This window comes from Malaclemys terrapin, chromosome 2 (genome assembly GCF_027887155.1).
Source record: "Malaclemys terrapin pileata isolate rMalTer1 chromosome 2, rMalTer1.hap1, whole genome shotgun sequence".
Lineage (NCBI taxonomy): Eukaryota > Metazoa > Chordata > Testudines > Emydidae > Malaclemys > Malaclemys terrapin.
This window is the reverse complement of record NC_071506.1, coordinates 157318573-157340059: the sequence shown is the minus strand read 5'-3', so window position 1 is coordinate 157340059 and position 21487 is coordinate 157318573. Positions and strand designations below refer to the sequence as shown.

The following is a 21487-nucleotide window of genomic DNA, read 5'->3' as shown; positions in this document are numbered from 1 at the left end:
TTTGTGCTGCTCTGAAGCATAAACCAGTTTAATGCTTTCTGAATGTTCTGTGCCTCTAGATTAATATCAGTTTATAAGAGGAGGAGGTATTGCATAGTGAAGATCAACTCTGTGAGTTTGTCTGCACTTACACATCCCACTAACTCAGGGATGGGCAAACTACTGCCCTTGGCAGCACGGGGCTAAGGCAGGCTCCCTGCCTGCCCTGACCCCGTGCCACTCCCGGAAGTGGCTGGCACCATGTCCCCATGTCGCCTGCAGGCACCGTCCCCTGCAGCTCCCATTGGCCGGGAATGGAGAACCACGGCCAATGGGAGCTTCAGGGGAGGTACCTGCAGGTGAGGGCAGCACACCGAGCCCTCTGCCACCCCCCCACACCAGAGACTACAGGGACGTGGTGCTGGCTGCTTCCAGGAGCAGTGCAGGGCCAGGGCAGGCAGGGAGCCTGCCTTAGCCCTGCTGCACACTGCTGCCACCCCGGAGCCCGCACCCCAAACCCTTCCTGCACCCTGCACCCTTACCCCTGCCCTGAGTCCCCTGCTGCATCCCTCCTGCACCCCACACCCCTGGCCTGAGCCCCCTGCCATACCTCACATCCTCCTGCACCACAACCCCCTGCCCTGAGCCTGCTCATACACCCTGCACCCCAACCCCTTGCCCTGAGCCCCTTCCTGCACACCGCACTCCCTCCCGCAACCCAACCCCCTGCCCCAGCCCTACATTCATGGCCCTGCATACAATTTCCCCAACCAGATGTGGCCAAAAAGTTTGCCCACCCCTGCACTAACTGATAAAAAGTGAAGCAGGAAAAGGTGACTTTAGAGAGGGAACAAAGAGCAGAACTACCATCAAGGATGCTACTAGAATAAGAACCAGATACATCACAGCGGGTACCCACAATGGATAAGGTAATGGCTTTCTAAGTCAGATTGTGGGTTCATGTCCCATCTGGGGTGAAAAACAACTTCCTTCCTGTATATTGTAAGGAAACCTTATCCTTATTTAACAGGTGGAGTGATAGCTCAGGGTTTAAGCATTGGTCTGCTAAACCCAGGGTTGTGAGTTCAATTCTTGAGGGGGCCATTTAAGGATCTGGGGCAAAAATCTGTCTGGGGATTGGTTCTGCTTTGAGTAGAGGGCTGGACTAGATGACCTCCTGAGGGAGGTCCCTTCCAACCCTGATATTCTATGACAATCAGTCCAACACTTTCTGGATATCATGGGAATGGGTACTTCTTTTACAATAATACTCTCTAGTGCCTTGAAACATGAACACAAGTCCAAGCTATATCATCAAACTCGTTTCAAAATCAGAAGAGTGCAAATACCTAACATACTTAAGGCGTTCCAAAATACCTCACGTAGCCATTACATGCTGCAATTTTAAATTCAATATCAGCAGACATTTATGAAGTATTACCAGTTGTTCTTGTAATAGCATCATAACATTAGTCAAGCAAACACTATTATTTTTCCACAGAACTTCTGATGCTATTTCCGAGGTTGAGATAACTCACCAGAAACCAACCAACCAACCCACCTCATGGCTCATGATAGATAGGTAATGGAGCAAATAGCAAAACACCCCACCTAATTGCATATACCAACATTTGGAGCTACACTGACAGTTACAATTACAATAATACCAATAATACATAGTATTTATATAGCATATTATTTCTGCAGAGTGATTCAAACATTAACTAACTAATCTTTATAATAACCCTGTGAGGTAGATAAATATTATCTCAATTATACAGAGAGAGAAATTGATACACAGAGGTTGTGGAACCTGCCCAAAGTAAACAAGTCAGTGCAAGAAACAAGACTAGAACTCAGGAGTTTCTGACTCAATCCTTTGATATAAATTTGTCAGGGAAGAAACAGTTCCTGATCTTGCTACTTTTTTCTCTACATCCACATCACAAATTAACAACAGATATTCAAAGGGTTGCAGATACCTGTTAAGGAACAGTTTGTGTATTTCCATCCCATAATATTAAATGGGCTGGTTTATTTCTACACATCTTTTTTCATCACTCTTTCTTGCATAAAAAAATCCCAGCTGCTTTATACAGTCACATTACATTTAATGGCATTTGGAACTCAGAAGGCATTCAAACATTCCTTTCTGTAAGCGTCTGTGTTACTTTGTACACTAATTAAGTTGGAGTGATAATGAGAACATATTGACACCATTTAAGCAACTGGGGAATGAGACAATCTACAAGTAGTAGAAAAACATCTGCAACATGCTTTGGTGCAGGGGACTGGTCAAAACTATTTAAAAAAAACATGTACAGATTGTTCTTGAATGGCTTGAAGCTTATCTATGGAATTAATTTCAAGATTTAAGGGCTACCATATGAAAAGTCATCTTCCCTGCTGAAATGCAAACCAAGTTTAATATATTTGGGGTGTTGGGAATGAAAATTCAAAATAAAATAGCATGATTCAGCTGACTCACCTTAGGCACCCAGTGGCATTGCGCAGCACCTGTGATGAATGGAGCTGTATTTTGTGATCATCCTGGAGGGGCGAGTTGTCCCATCCCGAGTGAGGGATGATCACTGCATTAGTCAACACTGCAAGGGCATCCTGGATGATTGGCATTTTCAGTGCATCACAAGAAGATAGATTCCAGAGAACTCCTACAAAAAGCAAATGATTAATAATTAGTACTTCCGGGTGACAACAGAGAGCAATTCTTGTTTTGAAATTACTTTTCATGGCACTGTTATTCTTAATCAAATGTATACCAAAGAAAGTCTGCACAGTGTCTGAAGGATCAGTGATGACTAAATACTGCCCCACTAAGATGTTACTTTTTAATTTTCCTTTAAAAATAAACTGAGTCTCCACAGCAATCCTGTAGTTTATCAGGGTTAAGGCTGACAACTGGTCAGCATGTTTGTGATTTAGCTACTATTTTTTTATTAAAAATTAATGAAAAATAAATAACAGAGAACAAGTTTGTGCTACAGATTGGACTGCCATCCATCAGCAACTACATAGATGGAACTAATTCCTCTTAGGATCTCCTGTGTAACTTGAATGGGGTGGTCCGGTAGCACCTTAAAGACTAACAGATTTATTTGGGCATAAGCTTTCGTGGGTAAAAAACACACTTCGTCACATGCATGGAGTGAAAATAACTGATACAGGCATAAATATATATTGGCACATGAAGAGTAGGGAGTTACCTTACAAGTGGAGAACCAGTGTAGACAAGGCCAATTCAGTCAGGATGGATGTGGTCCACTCCCAAGAATTGATGAGGAGGTGTCAATACCAAGAGAGGGGAAATTGCTTTTGTAGTGAGCCAGCCACTCCCAGTCCCTATTCAAGCCCAAACTGATGGTGTTACTGGGAGTTACCACTGGACTCCTCGTTGTTTTTGTGCATACAGACTAACATAGGTGCCCCTCTGAAACTTGAATGGAGTGGCCAGGCTATGCTCTAGCTACAAATCTACCACAGGTTCTCCTTTGACAACTCACATGAAGTGTAACAGCCTTGCAAAATTCTGTTAACCCAGAACAAATCATTTTTACGGGCTAGTCAATTATCTTTTTTCCTCCATTGTCATTATGGCATAGAAGTAGATTTTGTGCCTCAACTGGTAAATGTTCATGACAATTTTGCAAGGCTGGAATATAATTAGTTTTATTAATATATGTATGGCCTACATATTCATATATGTAGAGAGAGAGCTAGAATTTTGTTAGTTACTTAACAAAATATATAAGCATTACAAATCTTATCCACAGGTAACAAGGCTAGAGGTCCAAACACTCATAAGATAATTTCTTTGAAAGAGATACCTTGTGCTAAGATTCAAAAATTACAAAAAGCAAATGAAAAATTACAATAACATGAAAATTTCTTGGAATAGCCATAAAGATTACATCAAAAGAAAGATTACTACTCTCACATTTTGGTATTAAGGATAGACTATCAAAAGCAAACCGTATAATTTGAGTTACTTAAATATCAAAATAAAGAAAGTAGACAAAACAATTATAAATAAAATGGAAAAAAAAAACCAACAGTTTGTAGAGAAATGGTTCATGCTAAATCTTTTTGCAGTATTCTGAGATGTGAAAGCAACCTACAGTAAATATGAACCAATAACTAGAAGATTTAATTTTTTAGTTTTATTTATATGCTTAATTTTCCTGTACATATTTCGTACATAAAATTGCATATTTTTGTACATACTGATTAATATCAGTCATTTGGGTAACTATTTCGATAACAAATGACCTGATTGAAATATTCCATATATAGTAAGCAGGTAACTAACTCATTGTCAGTGTCAGAGCCAGAAAAATGAAAAAGCTGCAACATAAATACTATTTTGCGGTCGTCTAAAAATAACTTCTTTCTTCAAACATCCCTTTGAATTATTTTTTTTCAAACAGCAAATGAAATACTGTATTTCTTTAAGAGAATATGCATCCGCACAGCTACTGAACTCCATTTTTCCATGGCCTCTGCTTATGAAGATTTTATCAGCATGTTTTCATTATACACAAAGTTTCTAATTCTCCACTGCCCGGCACCTTGTATAGCAGGGGTGGGCAAACATTTTGGCCCGAGGGTCACATCTGGGTGTGGAAATTGTATGGTGGGCCCTGAATGTTCACAAAATTGGGGGTTGGGGGTGCGGGAGGGTGCAGGAGTTGCTCTGGGCTGGGACTGAGGGGTTCGAGGGCAGGAGAGGGCTCAAGGCTGGGGCCAGGGCTGGCTCGAGGCACCAGCTCAGCAAGCAGGTGCTTGGGGTGGCCAAGGGGAAGGAGCGGCAGGTCGGACTCTTCGGCGGCAATTCGGTGGCAGGTCCCTCGGTCCCTCTTGGAGGGAAGCACCTGACGCCGAAGAAGAAAGCGGTGTGGTGGAGCTGCCGCCGATCGTGATCGCGGCTTTTATTTTTTTTTTCCACGCCGCTTGGGGCGGCAAAAACCCTGAAGCTGGCCCTGGCTGGGGCAGGGGGTTGGGGTACGGGAGGGAGTCGGGGTGCATGCTCCAGGCAGCACTTACTTCAAGCAGCTCCCAGAAGCAGCGGCATGTCCCCCATCCAGCTCCTACGCGGAGGCGCTGCCAGGCAGCTCTGCGCATTGCCCCTTCCGCAGGTGCCGCCCCTGCATCTCCCATTGGCTGCAGTTCCCGGCCAATGGAAGTTGGGGGGGCAGCGTGCAGAGCCCCATGGTTGCCCCTACGCATAGGAGTCAGAAGGGGGACATGCCGCTGCTTCCAGGAGCCAGGTGGAGCGGGGCAAGCCCCAAGCCCGCTCCCCGGCTGCAGCACCGGAGCAGGGCAAGCCCCGGACCCTGCTCCCCGGCGGGAGCTCGAGGGACAGATTAAAACGTCTGGAGGGCTAGATGTGGCCCCCGAGCTGTAGTATGCCCACCCCTGTGGTATAGTTATTAACATCTCTGCAAAGTGAGTGTAAAATAATACCAAAGCATCACAGTCACCTTTGATACTTACTTGCCACTCTGCACAGGTGTAAGTAATATCCACAGTGCATAGCAGTGGAAAATGAGACCCATAATTAATTCAATGTCCAATGAAGTCAATAGGAGTATATCCACTGACTCCTTCTAAAGAGGCACATAGGAAGCAGAAACCTGGACCTCAATCCTGCTGAGCACTGAACCATGTGCATAATCCCATAAGAAACATAAGAATGGCCATACTGGGTCAGACCAAAGGTCCATCTAGCCCAATATCCTGTATTCCAACTGTGGTCAATGTCAGGTGCTTCAGAGGGAATGAACAGAACAGGTAATCATCAAGTGATCCATCCCCTGTCACCCATTCCCAGCTTCTGGCAAACAGAGGCCAGGGACACTTCAGAGCATGGTTTTGCATCCCTGCCCATCCTGGCTGATAGCCATTGATGGACCTACCCTCCAAGAACTTATCTAGTTCTTTTTTGAACCCTGTTATAATCTTGGCCTTCACAACATCCCCACTGATTTTTTTCCCCCTTACTCCATGTTAATATTTTCTTATTCTCTTATCTTCCAGAACATTCTTGCTGGTTAAAAGTAAGGTCAGATAAATATCTCCACAACATGCTATATGCAGTGTAGTTGTAGCCATGTCAGTCCCAGGATATTAGAGAGACAGGATAGGTGAGGTAATATCTTTTATTGGACCAATTTCTGTTGCCGAAGAAGAGGTACGTGTAACTCAAAAGCCTGTCTCTCTCACCTGCCAAAGTTGGTCCAATAAAAGCTATTACCTCACCCACAACAACATGCTGACATTTACTTTATTCTTTAAGCTCCTTTGCCTTATTTATATATACACACTAGATATTTCACGTAAGAACTTTCTCTCCATAAGGGGTTGCTACTGATAGAGTGACCAGACAGCAAGTGTGAAAAATCGGGACGGGGGTGGGATGTAATAGGCTCCTATACAAGAAAAAGATCCAAAAATCGGGACTGTCCCTATAACATCAGGACATCTGGTCACCCTAACTACTGATGTTTGTAAGCTGCTGGAATCTCCACCGAGCTCCACACTCACCAGAGAGTCAAAAAGTCACACATGCTGGGGTCTGGTTTTAACTCCACAATAACATTAATCCCTAGGATACCACCAGACCAGTCCGACTGTCCGAAATCCTGCTGTCAGGGAGGTACTCTCACCTCTCTTACATTCAGGGTGGAATCTAATAAGACACACTGCCCCAATGAGTCATCAGTAATGAACGTGCTGCTCCTTGCTGAGTTCCAGCACCTGTTAACAGAAGGAGCAATAGGACAATCCTGGCATATTGTGACAATGCTTCAAATCTAAATTTAAGGCTTTAAAAGGTACAAATCATGTCTCTGAAACATTTATTCTCCCTAATCACAAGTGGAGGAGCCCTCTTCTCATCCAGTTGCAGCAGTGGGAGGAGGGCATCCCTGGATACCCTTCCCCACTCAAGGACGGGTGGCACCAGCATAAACTGGGGAAAGATAGCTTGGAAGCACTTCCCCAGGAGGCACAGTAGCAGTTTGGGGAGGAAGAAAAGCCCTTTCCTTGGCTGATCAGGAGGCAGAAAAAAGGTCCTCACGGAATTTCATCTCAGGCACCTCCTGCTGTGTGCCAAGCCTCTCTCCTACATGGCTGAAATGTATCTAAGCATACTACCTATCAGCAGTGTGTGTGGTTACGTAAGCTCACAGCCAAGGAGCTGTGCATCCTGAACTCACTAAAGCAAAGAGTCCACCACTGAAGCTTTTGCAGACTGCATCAAAGGAGCCTATCTTGAAAGCTTTGACACAATTTGTTTCCTTGCACAATAGATGCGTGTGGAACAGCCTAACAGCAAGGCCAGGCAGAAATGGATCCAACTCCCATCTCTGGACTGTCTACCCAAGTGCCTGAATACCATTATCTGTCCCCAAGAGGGCAGGGAATTGGCCTTTACAACTCACCCAATGCTCATGTATAACTGGGTCTACCCTGTTAAACATGGGTTGGTTTTCCAATGGAGATAACGACTCCTGACTGTAACTGGAAAGTTTTGCTATCAACAGATGGCCTTGCAGAGTGAGAAGAAGGGGAGTAGGAATTAACTAGATGTATTCTCAATATCACTTTTTCCTCAGTAATTTCCTTTCATTGCATCCTGTCTATCCATTTGCGTGCAGCCTATATATATTGTAAGGTGTTCAAGGCAGAGGCCTTGGATCCCCCTTTTTTAGTAAACTACTTAATATTGTCAATCTACTTTATCATACCCTAGGCTTGCCAAGGGCATGTCTACATTGGGATTTTAACACATTAGTTAGTATGTTAAAAATACAGCTTCTTTCCAATGTAGCCATAGCTCTGGGATAGATAAAATCAGTTGTTGTTTAAAAACATGGTAACTGGTCATAGTCAACCCTTTTTTACCATGACCATATCACAAGTTTTTAAATCCAACTGTTTTTTGTCTTCAGTGGGTGCTAAATGATGATTAACAATGTATTAATTCAAATGTATTTGGCCTGGTCCACACACAGGTTTTGTACCAGTATAACTCTGTTAGTTAGGGGTGTGATTTTTTTACCAAAGGAATTATATTTGTACAATCCTGGGTCTGTGTGCACATATACCAGTATGGTGCATATTAATGGTATAGCTTAATCCCCCACTTCCATTTGGGAATAACTATATCAGTATAAGGCACCTTTACACCTGTATAACTGTGTCCCTACCAGGGGAGTCATTCCACTTTAAATATATCAGCATAGGTAATGTGGCACAACGTTTGTATGTAACCAAGGGCTTAGGTAACATATTTTCTATCTACACTCATTTGCCTAGTGTAGACAAAGCCAGTGAGATGCAGCTGCTGGAGCAGGGGAAGAAAGTTGTTGGCAAGGCAGAAACAGCTCAACTCCACTCTGGGATTTGGCCAGTCTTTCATTGCCTCATATGTTATCTGCTCTTACTCCTCAGCCCTGGTCTCTGGTGCCTCTTCGGTGACATCACATCTTATTTTAGCTGCCACAATGTGCCCCACCCCTCTTCTGAGCACTGTACACAGTATTTGAAGAGAATTATCCTGGGGTATCTTTTTAGCTGATTAATCCTTCCTCCCCTTTCACAGGAAGAGAAAAAGTTCAGGTCAGTTAGCTTCCCAAAGCCAGTGTGCCTCCTTGGCTCCAGCACTGCAAATCCTGATCCCCAGGTGAACCCACTGTATGTACTTTATATTTAACGTTGCTTTGGGGCAATGGGAGAGCCTTCACTGAGGAGGGCTTTAAACTAGGTTTGATGGGGGCAGGATACAAAAGCCCACAGGTAAGTCAAAAACATGGTGACCTGGGAGAAGGGTCGGAACCTGAGGGGAGCATAGGCTGTTATAGCAGGGATAAGGGAGAAACAAGAGAGAACATAGTTGGGAAATCAAATCAGTATCTTAGATGTCTGTATACTAATGCAAGAAGTATGGGGAATAAGCAGGAAGAACTAGTTAATAAACACAACTATGACATAGTTGCCATAACAGAGACTTGATGGGATAATACACATGACTGCAATATGGGTATAGAAGGATACAGTTTGCTCAGGAAGGACAGGCAGTGAAAAAAGGGAGGGGTGTCACCTTATATATCAAAGATGTATACACTTGGACTGAGGTTGAGATGGAAATAGGAGACAGGCTTGTTGAAAGGTCTCTGGGTAAGGAGAAAAGGGGTAAAAAACAAGAGTGATGTCATGGTAGGGGTCTACTACAGACCACCTAACCAGGAAGAAGAGGTGGATGAGGCTTTTTTTAAACAACTAACAAAATCATCCAAAGCACAGAACTTGGTGGTGATGGGGGACATCTGTTGGAAAAACAACACAGAAGGGCACAGATTATCCAATAAGTTCTTGGAATGTACAGTATGGGAGACAATTTTTTATTTCAGAAGATGGAGAAAGCTACTAGGAGAGAGGCTATTCTAGATTTGGTTTTGACAAATAGGGAGGAACTGGTTGAGCATTTAAAAATGGAAGGCAGCTTGGGCAAAAGTGATCATGAAATGATAGAGTTCATGATTCTAAGGAATGGTAGGAGGGAAAACAGCACAATAATGGTAATGGATTTATAGAAGAAGACAGACTTTAGCAAACTCAGGGAGTTGGTAGGTAAAATTCCAAGCGAAGCAAGTCTAGGTGGAAAACAGTTAAAACTGGCAATTTTTCAAGAAGATATTTTTAAGGGCACAAGAGCAAACTACCTCACATCATAGGAAAGATATAAAGTATGGCAAGAAACCACCCTGGCTTAACCAGGAGATCTTCAATGATCTGAAACTCAAGAAAGGGTGCTACATAAAGTGGAAAGTAGGTCAAATTATGAAGGATAAATATAAACAAACAACACAAGCATGTAAGGATAAAATCAGGAAGGCCAAGGCACAAACGAGATCAAACTAGCTAGAGACATAGAGGATAAAAAGAAATCATTCTACAAATACATTAGAAGCAAGAAGATGACCAAGGACATAATAGCCCATTATTCAAGGAGTGGGTAAAAACAATAACAGAAAATGTGGAAATGGTAGCAATGTTAAATGTCTTTTTTGTTTCAGTTTTTACCAAAAAGTTTAATAGCAATTGGACATCTAACAAGGTAGGATATGAGGCTAAAATAGGGAATAAACAAGGTAAAAATTACTTAAACACGTTAGGTGTCTTCAAGTCACCAGGGCCTGATGATATACATCATAGAATGGTCAAGGAGCTGACTGAGACGATAGATGAACCATTAGTGATTATCTTTGAAAAGTCATGGAAGACAGGAGAGATTCCAGATGACGGAAAAAAGGGCAAATATAGTGCCAATCTATAAATAGGGGAGTAAGGACAACCCAGGGAATTACAGACCAGTCAGCTTAACTTCAGTACCCAACAAGATAATGGAGCAAACAATTACGCAATCAATCTGAAAACACCTAGAAAATAATAAGGTGATAAGTAACAGCATGGATTTGTCAAGAAAAAATCATGTTAAACCAACCTCATGGTTTTCTTTGACATGATAACAAACCTTTTGGATGGGGGGAAGTGGTAGATGTGATATAGCTTGACTTTAGTAAGGTTTTTGATACTGTCTCATATGACCTTCTAATAAACAAACTAGGGAAATACAACCTAGATGGAGCTACTATAAGTTGGGTGCAAAATTGGTTGGAAAATCATTCCCAGAGAGTAGTTATGAGTGGTTCACAGTCAAGCTGGAAGGGCACCATGAGTGGGGCCCCGCAGGTATGGTTCTGGGTCTAGTTCTGCTCAATATCTTCATCAATGATTTAGATAATGGCATAGAGAGTACACGCATAAAGTTTACAGATGATACCAAGCTGGGAGGGGTTGCAAGTGCTTTGGAGGATAGGATTAAATTTCAAAATGTTCTGGGCAAACTAGAGAAATGGTTTGAAGTAAATAGGATGAAATTCAATAAGGACAAATGCAAAGCTCTCCACATACAAAATAGGAAATGACTGCCTATGAAGGAGTACTGCGGAAAAGGATCTGGGGCTCATAGTGGATCACAAGCTGAATATGAGCCAATGGCATAATACTATTACAAAAAAAAGGCAAGCATCATTCTGGGATGTATTAGCACGAGTGTTGCAAGCAAGACACTAGAAATAATTCCTCCGCTCAACTCCATGCTGATATGACCTCAACTGGAGTATTGTGTCCAGTTCTAGGCACCACATTTCAGGAAAGATGTGGAGAAATTGGAGAAACTCCAGAGGAGAGCAACAAAATTAATTAAAGGTCAAGAAAATTTGACCTATGAGGAAAGATTGAAAGAATTGGGTTTGTTTAGTCTGGAGAAGAGAGGGGACATGATAACAATTTTCAAGTACATAAAAGATTGTTACAAAGAGGAGGGAGAAATTTTTTTTCTTGTTAACCTCTGAGGATAGGACAAGAAGCAATGGGCTTAAATTGCAGCAAGGGGGTTTAGGTTGGAAATTAGGAAAAAACTTCCTGTCACGGTGGTTAAGCACTGGAATAAATTGCCTAGGGAGGTTGTGGAATCTCCATCACTCGAGATTTTTAAGAGCAGGTTAGACAAACACCTGTCAGGGATGGTCTAGATAATACTTAGTCCTGCCATGAGTGCAGGGGACTGGACTAGATGACCTCTCAATGTCCCTTCCAGTCCTACAAGTCTATGATATGTTCATGAGACATGCTACAGTTATTTTTGAAAAACAAATTTCTATTAAATATATCAGCCATTTCAAAGTCCATTTCCCTCTATTTGAATAGGCAAAACTGAATAATAAAATGTTCATGGGATAAATCCTTAACTCCTTGCAGTATTTTACTCAGGTTTTACTCCTGAAAAAATGCTGAGTTTTGTTCTAGAATCATAGACTCATACAACTGGAAGGGACCTCAATCTTCCTTCATAGGTCATGTTTTCTAGACCTTTAATAATTTTTGTTGCTCTCTTCTGGATTTTCTCCAATTTTTCCACATCTTGCCTGAAATATGGCGCCCAGAACGGGACACAACATTCCAGTTGAGGCCACATCAGCACGGAGTAGAGTGGACGAATTACTTCTCGTGTCTTGCTTACAACACTCCTGCTAATACATCCCAGAATGATGTTAGCTTTTTTTGCAACACTGTTTCACAGTTGACTCATTTAGCTTATGATCCACTATGACTTCCAGATCCCTTTCTGCAATGCTCCTTCCTATGCAGTCATTTCTCATTTTGTATATGTGCAACTGATTGTTCCTTCTGTAATATCCGAGGAAGACCTTCAGGGTTTTGCCATATGTAAATTGCAGGGAGTAATGAAATTTACATTTTGGCACATTTACTTTTAAAAAAGGATAAAAGCAATCAGTACTAATACAAAACTTTGGTGTATTTTCCTCTTTAACACTTTATAAATTAGAAGGTTGAAGACAGGATCAATACATTTAAAAATAGAGATGAGGCTGCTGAGAATTATTTTACTGCTAAGCAGAAAGAGCTTCCATCCACCAATCTCTCAGGTAGTAATGGCAAGCTTTTCAACCCAAGTCAAATGAATTTAAGTTATTTCAAAGACTATTGCATAATCTAACTCTAAGGAGCAGAGCAAGATATTTTTAAAGTTTGAAGAGGCTAAATTTAATCAAGCTATCTGGCCAAAGAAAAAACTGAATACCTGATTGGTTTGAAACTCAAATTCATCTTTGATTATTAAACTCTTTATTGTAGTTTTGGTCAGTGTCTGAGATATTCTAGTTCCAATATTCATACAGATACTGACCTGATGTGCCAAACGCTACGCTCGGATACCACATCAATTAAAAACCAAGTATCACACATACATCCAAAATCAGAATATGGACCTAATTGGAATCCATGTCCAGTATAGGGAAAGGAGTGTTAAATACCCAGCACAGGTTTTAATGCCATCTTATATGTTATAAAAAAGGCAAACAACCCTCACATATCAACACAATATTAAGGTTACAAATGTAAACACAAATCAAGAAAATGAAAGGTTAAAGTTCACCGAGGAACATCATCCCAACAACATAGCTATTATGTATTTTTGATTTCTGTTTTTCCTGTAAAATATTCATCATACAATAAAACATACAGTATGAACAATGTGGATAAACAAATGCTGCAGGACCCAGACCTTTAGATTTTTCTGAATTAGGTGCATTTAATATTCTACTCTTAAAATTGTATTAATGTATTTTTTTGCATTTAATTTCTGACCTTTAGAAAGAAACAAGTTTCCTCCTTCCCAACTCCTCCATTCTCCACCTCTCTTTTTCTTTCCATCTACACCAAATAAACATTTTCTAGATTTGTTAGTCTCTAAGGTGCCACAAGTACTCCTGTTTCTAGATGGAGAGTATGGAATGCTGAAATCAGAGACACCTCAGAGCCCTCACATTTGACTGTATGCATAAAAACAACTTTGAAAAGACTGTGTATTTGTATCTTTAAACAGTGATACTGAAAATTGACCCAATATATGTGACAAGAGCTAAGTACCCAGCCAAAATATTCTGTCCAGAGGTCAAACTATAAGGGACATTTGCTGGGGTCCAACGAGGCAATGAATCCTCCCCCACAGGCCATGGAGTGCCAGAGAGTCATTTTGCAACTTTTACTTTATTTTCAAGGCTCAGAAGTCTCTGTGGTCATGAGGCTGCTCCACCCAGAGGACTGGGTGTTGGATCTACCTTGTAGCAGGATATTCCCCCACTCCTCACATGGGCTCCACACACACTACATCAGTTCTGCTGAGCTCAAGATAACAACATCCACAGGTGGATGGCAGAATTTATCCTACTGAAAAATGTGCATCTATCTTAATAAAATAGTTCTTTTCTAACCATAGGAGTCACCCACAACTTCAAGGAAATTAAAGTGATGTACTGTAAAGGCAATTGCCTAATACTGCAGCTTTCCCTAGTATTAAAGCACTGTTGTTTCTTGGCTAGTTGAACTGTCAAGATGAAAAATTGTCACCGTGATAGATTTTCTAGAGGGGAAAAAAATTCCACCACCTTTTAAAGTGTGTTTGATTTGATATTAATGCTCTTAAACCAACGACATTTTCAAATAAATTTTGACACAGGAACTGTGCAATGTCAAGGAGGCAGCTCCCACACCCATCACAAACAGATCTTTTTGAATTTTGTAATGGACACAGGAGAACTAAGTGATTCCCTCATTTGTGTCTGCATCAAAGGCTCATGTGAAAGGAGGAGACAAGGGTCAGGCACATAAGTTTCTCACTTATGTATACAAGATTTGAGGTGATGCAGGCTCCAACCTGAGCATATAAACCACACATGATCATGATCAGTTATTAAATGTCTTCTGACTGTGCCCTTTTTTTTAGAATTAAGCTCCATAATTAATATAAAATATCTATAGTATTACAAAGTGAAGGATGAAGACTTGGGCTGGTGTTCCCTTTGAAATGAATGTTTGCAGAATGGGGGCCTTGAACACCGAGAAGTTTTGGATTGCAAATTTAAGGTTCTAACAGCAATATTAACTCACTCATACTACAAATACTGTATATTAATTCAGGTCCTGACCTCACAAAGCTTTACTCATGTTAGTAATCTAGACTCACTCCTCCTTATGGTCAAAAGAGTATTATCATTTGCAGCCATAATGTTTAACTAACAAGCATTTGTTCATTTGGGTCTTTGTTGGGTTTTTATGGTTGGGGTTATTGTTAGCCAAAACAAAACAACAACGAAGACCGAAGACAAAATCACTGGTGTGGCAGTGTAGAATTTTACACATTTTTTTACTACTCTGTAATGTGTAAGCTACACTACTCTAGATACATAATACAACTCACTCTGTACTAACATAACAGAAAATTTAATTGCCTATTTTTCATATGTGCCAAAAATTACTGTCATCAAATTTTTTGTTTGGACTTTGGGATTCTTTTTTCCTCAAAACATAAACTACAACTATTCTTCATTGAGGATTAGCAACAAATAAAGTTTGAACTTTTCAATTCAGTGATTTTTTATTTTGATGCTAAAAATTCTGGGGAGATATATTTGTGTCTGATTACCAAATAGATCGAACCTAACTCCTCCTCCTTCTTTGTACAAGTCACAATGTTTCAGCTCAGAAGCAGGGGCGTCTCTATGTTTTTTGCTGCCCCAAGCACGGCAGTAAGGTGGCCGCCTTCGTGCCTGTGGGCGGTACGCTGGTCACATGGATTCGGCAGCGTCTCTGCGGGTGATCTGCCGGTCCCGCGGCATCGGCATACCCGCCGCCGAATTGCCGCCAAAACCACGGGACCAGCGGACCTCCCACAGGCACGCTGCCGAAGGCCGCCTGACTGCCGACCTCACAGCGACCGGCAGGCCGCTCCCCACGGCTTGCCGTCCCAGGCACGCGCTTGGTGCACTAGTGCCTGGAGCTGCCCTTGCTCAGAAGGAACATTTTCAAGAAAGTTCTGTGCAAGAGGGGGTTATAAGTCAAATTGCAATCTAGAATATAGAATTCACTGTCAAAGATGCTGTGATACACAGGCTTCCTGGGTGAATACTACTATATAAACATTCACTTTTTTAATGTTAGGATCCAGATTTGATTTTTATTGAATTGCAACGGAAACATTTTCACTACCAAGGTCAGATATGTGAAAGCCTAACATTCTTTACCTCAGCTATGCTTTCCCTGGTCTAAAGCTGCATCTAGTGTTTTGGTTTTAAAAAAACAAAATGGTTTATTTTAATATTGCCTGAATGTGTTGCTAGAAACTTAATCTCAAACCTTTTGCTAGAAAGTTTAGCTGGACCGAATTTTGATCTCGTGTAACTCTAGTCACTGAAGTAAAGTTGAACCCACTTACACAAGATCTGCATTTGGCCCACCATTACTTCTTCTTGTTTGCTGAATACCTTGAAAATAATATACATATATAACCGTGGAGGGGGAGGAGATGTCAACCAGGTTTGCCAGGGAGTTGTTGGATTTAACATTAGACATTGGGGAGATTAATGCAAGAGGAGAAATAAGTTATGGTGAAAAAGAAAGAGTATTTCTGCTGATAGCCTCTTTTCCCTGACAATGATGAAGTTAAGTCTGTCCAATATTATATTCATTTTGCACAGAGAAACAGCAAACTCTTCTAAGTGAAAGGAAAGCAGGAGAGTGATCTCACCATTCAAATTCTCCTTGAGAAGGAAAATAATTCAGTCTATTCAAAATGAAGACTTTGGTTCCAATATGCTATTTAAGAGCGAGTGAAAACACCAATCCCATAATAAGAGGCTTATTAGAAAACACTTCACAAATGAAGTCTAATGGATGTTGTACATATAACAGAGAAGATTTTCAAAATGTTTACACTCGTCTATTTGTCTAGCACCTCTCACCAACGTAACCATCCACTTATACAGGAGCTGTTGTTCAGCAACAGGCTCCAACCCAGAAAGCACAATTTTGCACCCACAATTTACTGCAGTTGTGGATTAAAGCAGACATCTCATTACTTGATTACAACAACTAATTCAAAAGTTAGACATCTAAATGGTACCATTGGCTCACACTCAACTGAATGCCAGGCTGATGCTCTTGTAAGAAACAGACTTTTACCTACTAACCACATCTTAAAATTGAAATGTATGTCAAGTCATAATTTTATGTGCAGCAGTGATGATTCTATAATATATTTTGTAACAAGGTCTGCCATTCACACTCTGGATTTAGTCCTTCTTGAAGCCTGCGCTAAGCAGAATTTTGACAAAAATTCAAAACTTTTAAATAAAAATGTATCCATTGTGACAAAGTTCCTCCTCTATCTTGGTGGGTCCTGCGCCTATTGGTGGATTTTCTTGCCTCAGAGATTCACCATGTGGGTTGGGGAACAGCCCAGAGACCTTCCCCTCCAGAAGAACCCACAGTCCAGGTCAATTGGGAGGTTTGGGGGGAACCTGAGCCCACCCTCTACTCCGGGTTCCAGCCCAGGACTTTGTGAACTGCAGCTGTCTATAGTGCCTCCTGTAACAGCTGTATGACAGCTACAACTCCCTGGGCTACTTCCCCATGGCCTCCTCCAAACACCTTCCTTATTCTCATCACGGGACCTTCCTCCTGGTGTCTGATAACGCTTGTGCTCCTCAGTCCTCTAGCAGCACACCCTCTCACTCTCAGCTCCTTGCACCTCTTGCTCCCAACTCCTCACACTCGCACCAGAAACTGAAGTGAGCTCCTTTTAAAACCCAGGTGCCCTGATTAGCCTGCCTTAATTGATTCTAGCAGCTTGTTCTTAATTGGCTCCAGGTGTCCTAATTAGCCTGCCTGTCTTAACTGGTTCTAGCAGGTTCCTGATTACTCTAGGGCAGACCCTGCTCTGGTCACTCAGGGAACAGAAAACCACTCATCCAGTGACCAGTATATTTGCCCTCTACCAGACTCCTGTACCCCACTGGTCTGGGTCTGTCACACCATTTAGTGGCATATTATGACTAGATTATGGGTTCATTTAAAATACCCATCTGCTCTTTTCTTGCCATTGGAGACAAATTATTTTCAGTGAATTAAGTACACAAGACTGATTTTACTGACTTTTGCAAACAAAAACATATTTATCCCCAATTTGTACATAGGCTTCTAAGGCTCTTCATTTTCACACGTATGGCTTGTCTGTGTCCTGAAAACAACAGAACACAGAAGAAGAGGGAAACCCTGAAGATGGTGGTAGAATTGTGGCAAATGTGGCACGGTTCAGTGTGACTTCCCAAGTCTCCTGCTACTCAGAGCAATGTAGGTACATGTGCCTCACTGAGTTAATACATGTAGGCTTCCAAGGGGTGATCTCTGCTTATAACTTGGCTGCCCATTGCAGAGGACTCTGACGGAGAAGGTTGTTTGTCCATCATCTCAGCAGAAAAAAGGAATATTAAAATCACAGCTGAGTAAAGGGGGGTAGAGGGTCTCAACAAGGCTAAAAGAATGTGAATTCATGGATCCAGTCTCAAACAGTGTGGCTGGATCAGGTAAGAAAGGATAAAACAAAAGGTCAGGCACACTGACCTTAATTTATGTCAGGGCTATTGGAATGGAGCTAAGAATGTGAAGAAAGCAGAAGATTTAAAAAGCATCAGTTTTAGGATCTTTCTGTAGCTGACTGAGGACAGCTGAAGGTGAATTAGCTATGGGATCATTATGAAAAAAGAGTTACTCCTCATCAGCCCAACAGATTACATCTGTGGATAAAGACAGTTATTTCTCTAAATTCCAGAACCAAAATAGAAACTACATATCTAGAGAGCGTCAAGGCATACCTAAAGGAGGGGAAGATATTATGATTGGAATGCAAATTGGTAATAGGATTTGAAGAAAATGATTCAGTAAAAGTGACAATCTTGTTTACTTAAATGCTGTGTGACAGACATCACCACCCTTGAAGTAAAATTACACAATTTGTTAAATTACTTTTCTATTTACCATTATACATGCACTATATATGTAATACATATTGAATGGACTTAGAGATTTTTGTGGGAGATTACTGACCTGAAACCCACAGACTGGAAATCTGACTGCCCTGGACAGTAATGCCTGGGGTTTTGGAATGCTAGGTACTTATACAGAGCCATCTCTATAGCGTCTTAGGGTATGTCTACACTGGAATGTATGTCCAGGGTTTAAACTGAGACCTAATTCCTCTTCCATCTACACACAAATCATGCTAACTCAGGGCTCAGAGCTAGGATGTCGGAACCCAGGGTTCAAACCCTATTGCTTTTCAATGTAGATAGAGCCCCACTGGGACACATGCTTTGGGAGGCTGCCAAAAGTAGCCCACAATCCTACAGGCCTATTTTGTCCTCTGGATAGACAAGTTTTTGCACACCACATCACAAAGAAAGGGCTAAAGCAGTCACATTTTGGGAGGGAGCTAGGAAGCTTGGGACATGGGTGGTTGGGCTTGGACCCACATAATGCAGTGCAGATGCTGGAGCCCCAGGTTGGGACCCAAGGTTCAACAATTCGTAACCTGGGGTTACAAATACATGTAGACACTCAAACCCAGCATCTGCTAACTCAAGTTCTACTAACCCTGGTCCTACACTGCAGTGTAGACATACCCTGAGAGAACATCTACACAGCAATTAAACACCAGCGGCTGGTCTGGGTCAGCTGACTCAGGTTCACGGAGCTTGGACTGCAGGGCTGTAAAACTGTTGTGTAGACATTTGGACGGGGGCTGGAGCCTGAGCTCCAGGTCCCCATGGGGGAGAAGGGTCCCAGAGCCTGGGATCCAGCCTCAGTACGAACATCTACACAGCAATTTTTAGCCTGGCAGCCTGAGCTCTGAGAGCCTGAGTCAGCAGACCCAGGCCAGCTGTGGCCATGCAGTGGGTCTTTTATTCCAGTGTAGACATACCCTTAGAATCTCCCAAGTATTTAAAAAATGGAAACAAAGAGTAACAAACTCTCTCCCCCTTCCCGGTCTGTAGGGGAAATAGCTTCATTAGTTTATAAGGGTTTTGTTTTGTTAGTGCCTGAAAAGGTGGATGTATTATGTGTCTCTGAAGAAGCTATTGGGGACAATTAACTCCTTTTCTTGGACTTATTCTTGAAAGCTGGCTACATTTCTTGAAGCAGTCATACTGCTGTCTACAGATGAATACAGAATCTAAAATTCAGGTAGGACATTTAAAAAAAACAGGTTGTAAAAACTGACACAAGTAGAATTGTTTCTCCTATGTTGATATATGGATATCTTTAGGTACAGTACATCCACGGGATATTGAAAAAGGTACTCATCTGATTAGTTTTTACTGGTGCAGATGGATACTTACAGCAGTTCCTTCAAAATAAATATTATGTGATGGATATACCTGAAGATTCAGAGGAAAGCTGAAGGTATTTGATTACTGGGCTGAAGCAGGGACTGTAAATTATGTCATGCAGTCTTATGCATGGTTATGTGCATTGCATTCTTGCTCAAATACTATTTCGATGAGATTTAAGGTTGCTCAACACTTTGTAGGAAATCTTAACTGCCCCACAGGAATAGGTCACTGGGATCGGGCAGATGAAAAATAACGTGGATGACAGTATTTCAAGCAATGGGAGATAAAATCAAATTATTACCTAACCTTCAACCATTAAGAAAGCAGCTGAGCAGGAAGAAAAGAGACAGTAGAGAAAATATGGTATGTAAGAGCTTGATCCTGCACAATGGCCCTAATCTAGTAAAGCATATAAGTATGTACTTAACCATAAGCACATGAGTAGTCCCAATGCTATGTTAAAGGATTGCATCTAAAGTAAATTAAGCAGCCACAGAAAATGTAGTCATTTTTTTAATAATTTCAAATCGGAAAACAGTACTTCCCATTATTAACAATTTAAAGAGCCTCTGAAGACAGATTAGTTAAAGCTAACATCTTCCAAAACTTATATTTAATTTAATTTTTTTTAGCATTTAGACATGCAAGCATGTGTCACTGATTCAGTGAGTATAATAAAAAAATGCCTTGAACCTTATCCCACAAAACACTTAATAAAAAAAATCCACAAGAGCTATTACACTGAAATTATTTGCTCCAACTTGTAGCTTTCACAGGCACAATATCAAGCAACATGCTAGAGATTTTGCATAGCTTTATTATTTCATTTTGCTTTTCATTTTGCAAATTTCACAGGAAAAGAACATCCAGTAATAATTCACAAACAAAACTACAATGCTCTAGGTATTTCTCAACCAAAAACATATAGTACTATGTATGTTTTTAGGATTGTAACAAAGAGGAAAATTGTAAGAATGCAGCCATGGGTATTTTAAACTTTATTTTCGAAAACAGGCTGTGCGTAGGTTAAAGGGCCTTATCCTCCTCCAATAAAGTCAGTAGGAAGTACTTGAGGATACCCCCCTCACGCACTCTCCAAATCAAATTTTCAAAAGGGTGTAGTGCTATAAATAGATGTCATTTTGAAATGAGTAGTGTTTATCACAATACAATTTCACATCTGTGTTTACACACTCCAGTAACTGAGCTAATGTCAAGGGCACTTTTGCAGAAAATTATTAAATTGATGAACTGCTTGAAAATCCTAAATACTAAATGCTCATCCCTTTACCACAATTCTGTGTTAAATATGACTTCTTATCTATGAGAATTCTGTGCTAAATGTGACCTTCTTAACTTACCTTGCATTACAATATATTAAAAAATCCATTAAGAAAGTGACACAACAGATAAAGCAGAAAGTTACTATTAAATCTTTACATGATTTTGATTGCAGAAATACCCACCATGAGAAGTGCTGCTTTTAATATTTTTCTTAATATTAATATTGTTTTTACTACTTGCAAGATTTGCAGCATTATATATAATGTTAATATAGGACTGACATTTTCAGGAACTCTCTATACAAAAGAAAGGAGTCATATTCATTTGGGGGTTAATTAGCAAAAACAAACTGTGAAAAACTTGAACTTTGCTTCTAAATAGATTTAAAA

General features: G+C 41.1%; 1 protein-coding gene across 3 annotated transcripts in view; it reads right to left on the bottom strand.

Annotated features, from left to right (window-relative positions):
* CTNND2 (catenin delta 2) overlaps positions 1–21487 on the bottom strand; it is a 1183216-nt gene that overhangs the window by 203900 nt on the left and 957829 nt on the right. For all 3 annotated transcript variants that reach the window (XM_054019141.1, XM_054019142.1, XM_054019143.1), the window contains one exon: positions 2468–2651. In XM_054019141.1, the coding sequence (XP_053875116.1) occupies positions 2468–2651 (184 nt within the window). The remainder of the gene's footprint in view (positions 1–2467; positions 2652–21487) is intronic.